Source organism: Macaca nemestrina, chromosome 13 (assembly GCF_043159975.1).
Source record: "Macaca nemestrina isolate mMacNem1 chromosome 13, mMacNem.hap1, whole genome shotgun sequence".
Classification (NCBI taxonomy): Eukaryota; Metazoa; Chordata; class Mammalia; order Primates; family Cercopithecidae; genus Macaca; species Macaca nemestrina.
The window spans coordinates 64,191,757-64,204,355 of record NC_092137.1 but is presented as its reverse complement, the minus strand read 5'-3'; the positions used below and the strand labels follow the sequence as shown (position 1 = coordinate 64,204,355).

At 36.8% G+C, this 12,599-nt stretch overlaps 1 protein-coding gene and 1 long non-coding RNA gene across 10 annotated transcripts in view; one reads left to right on the top strand and one right to left on the bottom strand.

Annotated features, from left to right (window-relative positions):
- The window catches only part of LOC105465135 (VPS54 subunit of GARP complex), a 132,025-nt gene that overhangs the window by 85,142 nt on the left and 34,284 nt on the right, over positions 1-12,599 (top strand). For all 4 annotated transcript variants that reach the window (XM_011713405.3, XM_011713404.3, XM_011713406.3 and 1 more), the window contains 3 exons: positions 10,416-10,545; positions 11,135-11,316; positions 11,784-11,896. In XM_011713405.3, the coding sequence (XP_011711707.1) occupies positions 10,416-10,545; positions 11,135-11,316; positions 11,784-11,896 (425 nt within the window). The remainder of the gene's footprint in view (positions 1-10,415; positions 10,546-11,134; positions 11,317-11,783; positions 11,897-12,599) is intronic.
- Positions 1-12,599, bottom strand: part of LOC112423713 (uncharacterized) — a 78,821-nt gene that overhangs the window by 46,724 nt on the left and 19,498 nt on the right. For 4 of the 6 annotated variants that reach the window (XR_011611807.1, XR_011611808.1, XR_011611805.1 and 1 more), the window contains 2 exons: positions 11,758-11,878; positions 9,319-9,375 (listed from right to left, as the gene is read on the bottom strand). This is a non-coding gene — a long non-coding RNA (uncharacterized lncRNA). The remainder of the gene's footprint in view (positions 1-9,318; positions 9,376-11,757; positions 11,879-12,599) is intronic. The other 2 variants (XR_011611809.1, XR_011611810.1) reach the window with 1 other exon arrangement.

The following is a 12,599-nucleotide window of genomic DNA, read 5'->3' as shown; positions in this document are numbered from 1 at the left end:
GGAGCTCTTTAGTTTAATTAGATGCCATTTGTCAATTTTGGCTTTTGTTGCCATTTATTTTGGTGTTTTAGTCATGAAGTCCTTGCCCATGCCTATGTCCTGAATGGTATTGCCTAGGTTTTCTTCTAGGATTTTTATAGTTTTAGGTCTAACATTTAAATCTCTATTCCATCTTGAATTAATTTTTATATAAAGTGTAAGGGAGGGATCCAGTTTCAGCTTTCTACTTATGGCTAGTCAGTTTTCCTGGCACCATTTATTAAATAGGGAGTCCTTTCCCCATTTCTAGTTTTTGTCAGGTTTGTCAAAGAACATATGGTTGTAGATGTGTGGTATTATTTCTGAGGGCTCTGTTCTGTTCTATTGGTCTATATCTCTGTTTTGGTACCAGTACCATGCTGTTTTGGTTACTGTAGCCTTATAGTGTAGTTTGAAGTCAGGTAGCATGATGCCTCCAGCTTTGTTCTTTTGGCTTAGGATTGTCTTGGCAATGCAGGCTTTTTTTTGGTTCCATATGAACTTTAAAGTATTTTTTTCCAATTCTGTGAAGAAACTCATTGGTAGCTTAATGGGGATGGCATTGAATCTATAGATTACCTTGGGCAGTATGGCCATTTTCACAATATTGATTCTTCCTATCTGTAAGCATGGAATGTTCTTCCATTTGTTTGTGTCCTCTTTTATTTCATTGAGCAGTGGTTTGTATTTCTACTTGAAGAAGTCCTTTACATCCCTTGTAAGTTGGATTCCTAGGTATTTTATTCTCTTTGAAGCACTTGTGAATGTGAGTTCACTCATGATTTGGCTCTCTGTTTGTTACTGGTATATAAGAATGCTTGTGATTTTTGCTCATTGATTTTGTATCCTGAGACTTTGCTGAAGTTTCTTATCAGCTTAAGGAGATTTGGGGCTGAGACGATGGGGTTTTCTAAATATACAATCATGTCATCTGCAAACAGGGACAATTTGACTTCCTCTTTTCCTAATTGAATACCCTTTATTTCTTTCTCCTGCCTGATTGCCGTAGCCAGAACTTCCAACACTATGTTGAATATGAGTGGTGAGAGAGGGCATCCCTGCCTTGTGCCAGTTTTCAAAGGGAATGCTTCCAGTTTTAATCCACTCATTATGATATTGCCTGTGGGTTTGTCATAAATAGCACTTATTATTTTTAGATACGTTCCATCAATACCAAATTTATTGAGCGTTTTTAGCATGAAGAGCTGTTGAATTTTGTCAAAGGCCTTTTCTGCTTCTATTGAGATAATCATGTGGTTTTTGTCTCTGGTTCTGTTTATATGCTGGATTACGTTTATTGATTTGTGTATGTTGAACCATCCTTGCATCCCAGGGATGAAGCCCAATTGATCATGGAGGATAAGCTTTTTGATGTGCTGCTGGATTCGGTTTGCCAGTATTTTATTGAGGATTTTTGCATTGATGTTCATCAGGGATATTGGTCTAATATTCTCTTTTTTTTTGTTGTGTCTCTGCCAGGCTTTGGTATCAGGATGATGCTGGCCTCATCAAATGAGTTAGGGAGGATTCCCTCTATTTCTATTGATTGGAATAGTTTCAAAAGGAATGGTACCAGCTCTTCCTTGTATGTCTGGTAGAATTCAGCTGTGAATCCGTCTGATCCTGGCCTTTTTTTTGTTGGTAGGCTACTAACTATTGCTTCATTTTCAGAGCCTGTTATTGGTCTAATCAGGGATTCAACTTCTTCCTGGTTTAGTCTTGGGAGAGTGTATGTGTCCAGGAATTTATCAGTTTCTTCTAGGTTTTCTTGTTTATTTGCGTAGAGGTGTTTATAGTATTCTCTGATGGTAGTTTGTATTTCTGTGGGGTCGGTGGTGATATCCCCTTTATCATTTTTTATTGCATTTATTTGATTCTTTTCTCTTTTCTTCTTTATTAATCTTGCTAGCAGTCTATCAGTTTTGTTGATCTTTTCCAAAAACCAGCTCCTGGATTCATGGATTTTTTGAAGGGTTTTTTTGTGTCTCTATCTCCTTCAGTTCTGCTCTGATCTTAGTTATTTCTTGCCTTCTGCTAGCTTTTGAATGTGTTTCCTCTTGCTTCTCTAGTTCTTTTAATAGTGATGTTAAGGTGTCAATTTTAGATCTTTCCTGCTTTGTCTTGTGGGCATTTAGTGCTATGAATTTCCTCTACACACTGCTTTAAATGTGTCCCAGAGATTCTGGTATGTTGTATCTTTGTTCTCATTGGTTTCAAAGAACATCTTTATTTCTGCCTTCATTTTGTTATGTATCCAGTAGTCATTCAGGAGCAGGTTGTTCAGTTTCCATGTAGTTGAGCAGTTTTGATTGTTTCTTAATCCTGAATTCTAGTTTGATTGAACTGTGGTCTGAGAAACAGTTTGTTATAATATCTATTCTTTTACATTTGCTGAGGAGTGCTTTACTTCCAACTATGTGGTCAATTTTGGAATAAGTGCGATATGGTGCTGAGAAGAATATATATTCTGTTGAGTTTGGGTGGAGACTTCTGTAGATGTCTGTTAGGTCTGTTTGGTCCAGAGCTGAGTTCAAGTTCTGGATATCCTTGTTAATTTTCTGTCGTGTTGATCTGTCTGATGTTGACAGTGGTATTAACGTCTCCCATTATTATTGTGTGGGAGTCTAAGTATCTTTGTAGGTCTCTAAGGACTTGCTTTATGAATCTGGATGTTCCTGTATTGGATGCATATGTATTTAGGATAGTCAGTTCTTCTTGTTGAATTGATCCATTTACCATTATATAATGGCTTTCTCTTTGTCTCTTTTGATTTTTGTTGGTTTAAAGTCTGTTTTATCAGAGACCAGGATTGCAACCCCCCTGCTGTTTTTGTTTGTTTGTTTGTTTGTTTGCTTTCCATTTGCTTGGTAGATCTTCCTCCATCCTTTTATTTTGAGCCTATGTGTATCTTTGCATGTGAGATGGGTCTCCTGAATGTAGCACATCAATGTAGTACTCTTTATCCAATTTGCCAGTCTGTGTCTTTTAATTGGGGCATTAGCCCATTTACATTTAAGGTTAATATTGTTATGTGTGAATTTGATCCTGATTTGATTATGATGCTAGCTGGTTATTTTGCCCGTTAATTGATGCAGTTTCTTCCTAGCATCAAAGGTCTTTACAATTTGGCATGTTTTTGCAGTGGCTGGTACCAGTTGTTCCTATCCATGTTTAGTGCTTACTTCAGGAGCTCTTGTAAGGCAGGCCTGGTGGTGACAAAATCTCTCAGCATTTGCTTATCTGTAAAGGATTTTATTTCTCCTTCACTTATGAAGCTTATTGGCTAGATATGAAATTCTGGGTTGAAAATTCTTTAAGAATGATGAATCTTGGCCCCCACTCTCTTCTGGTTTGTAGGATTTCTGCAGAGAGATCTGCTGTTAGTCTGATGGGCTTCTCTTCGTGGGTAACCTGATCTTTTTCTCTGGCTGCCCTTAACATTTTTTCCTTCCTTTCAACCTTGGTTAATCCGACAATTATGTGTCTTGGAGTTTCTTTTCTCAAGAAGTATCTTTGTGGTTGTTCTCTATTTCCTGAATGTGAATGTTGGCCTGCCTTGTTAGGTTGGGGAAGTTCTCCTGGATAATATCCTGAAGAGTGTTTTCTAACTTGATTCTACTCTCCCTGTCACTTTCAGGTACACCAGTGAAGCGTAGATTTGGTCTTTTCACATAGTCCCATATTTCTTGGAGGCTTTGTTCATTTCTTTTCACTCTTTTTTCTCTAGTCTTGTCTTCTCACTTTATTTCACTAACTTGGTCTTCAGTCACTGATATCTTTTCTTCTGCTTGATCGAATCGGCTATTGAAGCTTGTGTATGCCTCACAAAGTTTTCATACTGTGGTTTTCAGCTCCATCAGGTCATTTAAGCTCTTCTCTAGACTGGTTATTCTAGTTAGCCATTCATCTAATCTTTTTTCAAGGTTTTTAGCTTTCTCGTGATGGGCTAGAACATGCTCCTTTAGCTTGGAGAAGTTTGTTACTACTGACCTTCTGAAACCTGCTTCTCTCAGCTCGTCAAACTCATTCTCCATCCAGTTTTGTTCCCTTGTTGGCGAGGAGTTGTGTTCCTTTGGAGGAGAAGAGGTATTCTGGTTTTTGGAGTTTTCAGCTTTTCTGCTCTGGTTTCTCCCCATCTTTTTGGTTTTATCTGCCTTTGGTCTTTGAGGTTGGTGACTTATCGATGGGATTTTGGTGTGGATGTCCTTTTTGTTGATGTTGATGCTATTCCTTTGTTTGTTAATTTTCTTTCTAGCAGTCACGTCCCTCAACTGCAGGTCTGTTGGAGTTTGCTTGAGGTCCACTCCAGACCCTGTTTGCTTGGGAATCACCAACAGAGGCTGCAGAACAGCAAATATTGCTGCCTGATCCTTCCTTTGGAAGCTTTATTCCAGAGGGGCACCTGCCTGTTTGAGGTGTCTGTCGGCCCCTACTGGGAGGTGTTTCCCAGTCAGGCTACACGGAGGTCAGGGATCCACTTGAGGAGGCAGTCTGTCCATTATCAGAGCTTGAACGCTGTGCTGGGAGAACCACTGCTCTCTTCAGAGCTCTCAGGCAGGAACATTGAAGTCTGGAGAAGCTGTCTGCTGCCTTTTGTTCAGCTATGCCCTCCCCAGAGGGGTGGAATCCAGAGAGGCAGTAGGTGTTGCTGAGCTGCGGTGGGCTCCACCCAGTTCCAGCTTCCCTGCTGCTTTGTTTACACTATGAGCATAGAACTGCCTACTCAAGCCTCAGCAATGGCAGACGCCCCTTCACCCACCAAGCTCCCATGTCCCAAGTCAATCTCAATCTCCTGTGCTACCAGTGAGCAAGGCTCTGTGGGTGTGGGACCCACTGAGCCAGGCACGGGAAGGGATCTCCAGGTCTGCTGGTTGCAAAGACCATGGGAAAAGCACAGTATTTGGGAAGGAGTGTACCACTTTTCCAGGTACAGTCACTCACATCTTCTCTTGACTAGGAAAGGGAAATCCCTCGACCCCTTGCACTTCCCGGGTGAAGCAATGCCCTGCCCTGCTTCAGCTCAGCCTCTGTGGGCCGCACCCACTGTCCAGCCAGTCCCAATGAGATGAACCAGGTACCTCAGTTGGAAATGCAGAAATCACCCATCTTCTGCATTGATCTTGCTCACAGCTGTAGACCGGAGCTGTTCCTATTCAGCCATCTTGGAAGTGACCGGTCAACTCAGTACTTTATATAAATCAACTTATGGTCCTGGAGCTTATAAAGGTCACAGTAACAACATAAAGTCAGCTATAACACTGCTCTTCAGTACAAACAAACCAAACCCTGAGCTTACTTAATAAAGTTTACTTAATAAATAAGAAACTTAATAAAGTTTCTTCTGTGTGCAGGCTAATATTTTCACATTTACTAGTTAGGGTGCAGTCTAAAACTGCTATAAAAAGAGAGGTAAAAACTCTGTAACTTAAACAATGTAAAATTTATTTTTATATATTTATATATTTATATTTATATTTCATGTAACATTTCAGAGGTAGGAGATCGTCAGCCGAGAAGACAGTTCTACCATTCTCAGTGTGTAGTTTCCATCTGTGTCTAAGGTGGCTGTTCTAGCTTTTAGCATTTCATTTTCATCCCTAGCAGCAGGAAGGAGAGGACAAAGGGCTGATACCTTGCTTACTTTGTTTTGCTTTTTAAACATTTTAACAACAGCCATGTAATTTGGGTAGAACTAAGCCCACCTTCCAGCTTCAAGTATCATTTGTATTCATCTTCCTCTCAGCCCTTTCATGATCTGTTTGGAACATAAGGCACATATGGGAAGATGTAGCAATTATAAAGTGCTCAGCTCAATTAACTAGCACAAGGTGAATTTGTTGGTGTAATTGTCACCCACCTCAAGAAATATAACTTTACCAGCTCTTCAGAAGCCCCTCTTGCCACTGTAATACTATGCTACTCCTTCCCATAGGAAACCATTAAAACAATTGGTTTTTCCAGTTTTTAAACTTAATGGAATCATATATTTGCTCTTTTGTCTCTGATTTCTTTCGTTCAGCATTACAGTTGTGATATCTATCCAGGTTGTTCCATGTAGCAGTGATTTTATTTTTTCTGTACAAATAATCCATTTTATGATACACTACAATGTATATATGTATTTTACTTTTGATAAGATTTGGGTTTTCATTTTGGATTGTCATGAACATTCTTCTAGATACCTTTGATGCACATGTTACAAGCATTTCTGTTGAATATATACCTGGAAACGCAGTATGTGAATGGTTAATTTAGCTAACGCCAACAATTTCTCAAAGTGATTGTACTCACTTACGCTCCCCTCAGAAGTGTGGAACAGTTTGTGTCACTCCACATCTTCCTTCACTCTTGATATTACCTGTCTTTTTTACATGTTAGCCGTTTTGTTGGGTATGTCGCAAGTGTAGTCATTTTATTTCCCTGATGATTGATAGGAGAGCACCTTTTCATACATTCATTGGCTGCTGGGATATCCTCTTCTATGAAGTGCCTATTCAAGGCCTTTACCCATTTTTCTGTTGGTTTGTATTGATTTATGAAGGTTCTTTATGTTATGTCAGCACAAATCTTTTGCCAGTTGTCCATATTGCAGATATCTTCTCCCACTTTCTATATTGACTTTTCACTCTTACTGGGTTTTTTGGTGAACAGAAGTTGTTAATATAATTCTATGATTCATTACTTTCCTTTATGATTTATGCTTCTTTGTGTCCTATTTAAGAAATCTTTCCCTACTTTAAAGACTTGAAGATATTTTTTGGTTACTGTCTAGAAACTTTGTTACTGTCTTTTTCACATTAAGACCTACAGTCCATCTAGAATTGATTTTTATGTTTAGTATGAGGGTTAAGATTTTTTTCCCATATGGATATGTTTTTGACCTTGCACCATTTATTGAAAAGGCTGTCTTTCCTACTGCTCTATAATGTCACTCTTGCCGTAAATCAAATATTCAGATAGGCATATCTGTTTCTGTACTCTATTTCATTCATTTTTCTGTCTTTACACCAGTACCATTAAGTAAAATTGTCATAGTTAATGTTACTATAGCTTTTGTTTTCTTAAATAATTTGTTTGTAGAGATTGGGTCTTACTATGTTGCCCAGGCTGGTCACTCCTGGCCTCAAGTGATCCTCCTGTGTCAACCTCCCAGAGTGCTAGGCATGAATCACATACCCAGCAACTGTAGATTTTTAATCCATATTAATATCTGGGAGAGTAATTTCTCCTACTTTTTCTTCTTTAGGATTGCCTCAACTCTTCTTGGTCTTTTACAAATCCATATACATTTTAGATTTGTTAGTTCTCTGTTACCTTCACATATATTTGTTTATATTTTTTTCTTTCTTTTTAAAAACAAGCACAATCCAGAATTGGCACTTACTACTTCCACTCACATCCTAGTGGCCAGCATAATTATGTGACTATGTCTAGCTATAAGGGAAGCTTGAGAAATAAGTCTTTAGCTTGTGGACTATTTGCCCAGCTAGAGCTGTCATTGTGGCAAAAGAGAAAACAGATACTGAAAGATAATTAGCTTTCTGCCACACCATTTGAGGTCCTTTTAAACTGGATGCAGTCTCACAGTTTTTATTCTTCCCCTCCTACCTCCACTGTGGCTCACTTTATACATTGAACCTTCTCTGGCTTTCCCCAATCACATCCTCCTACAGCATGAAGCATAGGTTCTGCAGATGGTTCTTTCTGGGAACTACCCAATGTAGTAAATGTCTGGGAACTACCCAACCCAAAGGGGCAATGAATTGAGTATATTTATATGTGTGAGTCTAACTAGTTCTTTCATACAAGGGCTCTGACTATTCCTGTAGCAAGTGTTTTTGCAGTATATAATTGAATCACTGATATAGAACATGCAAAAATACATCTGACGTTTTAACTTTGTTAGTGGTAGATTTTCCCTATTTTCTTACTTCAAAATAACCTGCAATTTTGTAAGTTTAATGCAATGCAAATATGGGCACAAAATAGGAAATACTTTTCTAGGCAGGAAATAGGAAAAGAAAAACAATGGAAAAAATTAGAGTTGCAGAGCATAATGTCCTCAAGTTTCATCCATGTTGTAACATATATCAAAATTTCCTTCCCCTTTAAGGCTGAATAATATTCCGTTCACATGTATGTGATACATACATACAAGATGTATATGTGTATATCACATTTTGTTTATCTCTTCATCCATTAGTTGACACTTGGGTTGCTTCTATGTCCTAGCTATTTTGAATAGTGCTGTTATGAACTTGAGTGTACATATAAATCCTAGAGATCTTACTTTCAGTTATTTTGGATGTATACCCAGAAGTAGAATTGCAGGATTATGTTTGAGTTTGTTTGCTTTTTTCCTATTGATGTGAAAGTTAGAGATCTAACTGAAGTTAAAAAATAACAAATCTTTTTTTTTTTTCCTTTTTTTTTCCTCTCTCCTTCGCCCAGGCTGGAGTGCAGTGGCGCGATATCGGCTCACTGCAAGCTCCGCCCCCGGGGTTCATGCCATTCTCCTGCCTCAGCCTCCCAAGTAGCTGGGACTGCAGGCGCCCACCATGCCCGGCTCATTTTTTTGTATTTTTAGTATAGATGGGGTTTCACCATGTGTTAGCCAGGATGGTCTCGGTCTCACAAAGTGCTGGGATTACAGGTGTGAGCCACTGTGCCCGGGCCCCAAAAAATCTTTTTAAAAGCAGAATTACAATGAATGAAATGATTTTTAAAAACCAACTTTGTGGCTTTTTGGATTAATTCACTCTATTTTTTTTTTTTAAGGACTTAAGTTGTTTTTATTTGCTATTTCCTGTTTATATTTTTGTGAATTGGTAGCATATTGTCAAGAGTTTCAAATTCATTTATCATTCTGTTACATGGGGGAAATTGTAAGTAATCTTTCAGGAATTAAAAATTTACTTCAATAGTAAAGTTGACTTTGAAATTTAAGCAAGAATTTTGCAGGTATTCTGTTTTGAAATACTGCTAGACTGTTTATGTAGAAATAAATGTCAGAGCAGAGGAAGCTTACTCGATTAGAAGTAGACTGATTCTGGGTTCTAGTTCTATCTCTAGGTCACTTCAACTTTCTAAGATTCAGTGTTCTCCTCCATAGGTAGTTATTTATCTACCTACCTCAGAGTGTGAGAACCAAACAAGATAATGTTTCTGAGAGTCCTTTAAGAATATTAATTCCTCTGTTATTTTGAAGCATTAGTAAACAAATTTGGTGATACTATGATTTTGAAGGATAGCAGGTAATAACCTTCTTTAATACCATAACCAATTAGAATGGTAGTTTACCTCAAAGCAGTATACACCAGTCTCTTTGTAGTATCTTTGAAAAGTATTTTAATTCAACTGAAAGAGAGAAAAATGATGTTAAGGTACTTAACTTGGCTCATGGTAATACTAAACTGAACTGATGGCATGGAATCATTGGTCTTTATATATGCCCCTGGGGGAAAATGTTTAAAAACAGAAAGTTTTACATTTCCCCTCAAAATTGAAAAAAGGTACATTATGTCTTACAAATACTCCTCTTTGAGTTTACGTTCCTTGAAAGCAGCAACCTGTTATATTCCGTCTAGTGCCTAGCACTTAAGCACAGTAAATGCTTAGTAAATATTAGTTCAGTTGAACTGAATATTTATACTCATTCATAATTATAAGTAAATAGAGAGTCTGTTTGTCATGAAATAACATTCCTTCCCTCTTTTGCTGCCACTGTATCATCCTAAGTGCCTATGCACAACTGTCCTCTGACATAGCTACTACCTTGTACCTAATCTAAAAATTTAATTTTGCTATGGTTTCTGCAGACTTTCCAATCGAAGTCTGAACTAAGTGTTAAAAATACTACAGTGGAGAATGAAAATTCTTATTTAAGGTTATGATAAAATACATTTGTGGTTGGGCACAGTGGCTCACACTTGTAAGCCTAGCACTTTGGGAGGCCGAGGATTGCTTGAGGCCAGGGATATTTGAGACCACCCTGGGCATTGTAGCAATACTCTGTCTCTACAAAAAAATTTCTAAAAAGATTAGCCAGGTGTGGTAGTGCACACCTGTAGTCCTAGCTACTTGGGAGGCTGAGGTAGGGGGTTCGCTTGAGACTAGGAGTTTGGGGTTTCAGTAAGCTCTGAATGTACCACTGCACTCCAGCCTGGGTGACAGAGCAAGACCATGTCTCAAAACAAACAATAGCTAGATATAGTTGTATTATCTGAGCATGTTTAAGTAATATTTCACTGTAAAAACTGTAAGATATTTGGTACATCATAGAAATTTTCTTCAAATGTGAATTTTATAGCTTTTTCATCCTTTTTATTGATAGGTCACCTATGGAGAATACTATGTTTACAACTTTCCTGGACTAAATCTTATTTTATCATTTTCAGGGTTAGTGAAGATATGAAATTAACTGACTCAGAGCTAGGAAAGCTGGCAAATAATATCCAGGAATTATTATATAGTGCCTCAGATATATGCCATGATCGAGCTGTCAAATTTCTCATGTCAAGAGCAAAGGTAGTTATTTTCATAAAGCTTTATATATTTTATATTTTATACATAATAATTTTGAAGATCTGGAATTATGTCTTTGCCTCCTGTGTTCCCCATACTGTATATTATATTTTTAACATTTGATGTAATGTAATGACCTAGTCAGTGTTACCACTGTGGTCTACTAGGGAGATGTTGAGATATAAAATACTCTAAATAAAAGGAATTATTAGGAATTATTAAAGCAGTATTTTCAGATAAATGATTAAATGACTTATTTTGAAATATATGTTAATAACTAATTTGAAATTAATGTTGTTTTACATATATATGTATATGTATATATGTATACCTAAATATATGTAGTTAAACAAGTTTATAATAAAACTCCAACATTGTGAAAATTTTATAGTATGATCTAAATTCATTTGAACTACTATATTAGTTATAAAGGGATCAGAATCAAATTTGGACCTCTTAAGCATTTCATGCTCAATTTCTGGGTCTAAAGTATTGGGAAATATTATTAAAATAAAAATATATTATAATTATTGTTAAACCTTAGTCAATTTGGTGTTACACTAACTCTCATGATTTTTGTATTAAAATTTAGGATGGTTTTCTTGAGAAGCTAAATTCCATGGAATTCATAACACTTTCTAGATTAATGGAAACATTCATTTTAGACACCGAACAGATCTGTGGAAGAAAAAGCATGTCGTTACTTGGAGCACTTCAGAGCCAAGCTAATAAGTTTGTAAATAGGTTTCATGAAGAGAGAAAAACCAAGCTCAGGTATCATCACCATGTCTGTTCTGTTCTTTGTTTTTTTCATTTTTCTTTGTGAAACACAGTTATATTTAAAAGAGTAAACTTAATTGGCCAGTGAAAATGCCTGATAAAGGTTTTTTTAATTAAAGGCAGATTGTGGAATTAAAATCACATTTCTTGGCTTTTCAAAGCTGAGTTAGAATGCTTACTTCTATTAAAATACTTATCAGGAAGATCCTCAGTAAGTTGACTTTTTTTGCCACTCAAAGTTAAGTAAATTGTTTCATCATTCTTTTTGTTTAGGCTGAGATATAAAAAGAGAACTATTTTCTAAGTATTGGTCCTGCTTATGAATGATTCCAGTTTATTAAAGTGTTCAGCACTTTTTAAGTCTTATGTTCTCACTCAGCTCTTCTTCCTTTTCTTTTAAACCAAGGAAGATGGTATTGAAATGTTAAAGTTTACCTTCTTTTCTCTTTACTGTGGACTAGCCTCCTCTTAGACAATGAGCGCTGGAAGCAAGCAGATGTTCCTGCAGAATTTCAGGATCTTGTTGATTCTATATCAGATGGGAAGATTGCTTTACCTGAAAAAAAATCAGGAAGTATGTGTATTCCTTCACACATTCTCTTTCAATTTTATATTGTTTATTCATTTTGTATTAATGCTTAATATTTCTTTAATTGACAGTGCCTATTTCAAAGCTAGAACCAATATTTCCAGCTTAGTAAATACTTGACAGGAAATCTGTGGTAATTTATAATAATGATTTCAAATATTTATTGTGTGTTATAACCATATGCCAGACACTGAACCATGTTCTTTACATGCATTACTCCAGTTCATTCTCACAACGATCTGTGATACAGGTACTATTGTTACTTTGTGTAACAGTGAGGAACCTTGAGGCTCAGAAGGGTTAAGGAATTTTTATACAAATGATGAATTGGGATTTGAAACCAGCTTTATGTAATTTCATAGCTATGTTCTTAGCTACTATACCATATTGTTTATATACATATATTGAGTAAGCACTAGTTAGCTTCTACTTTGTGTCCTATATTGAGACGGAGTTGAGACAGAGATAACAGCTATAATTCTGCTTTAAAGAGGCTAAGTCTAATGAACAAAACCAGAAAATATATAAGCAATCCTAAGTAATGTAGTTACACGATAGCAAAAGTCCAAACGTAAAGAAAGAAAACCATGAAGGGGACAAAAAAGGAAGAACCACAGAGGTAGGGAGAAATCTAGAACATATAAGTAAAATGATGAGAGAGTTGTCACTGGTATCGAATACCAGTTGA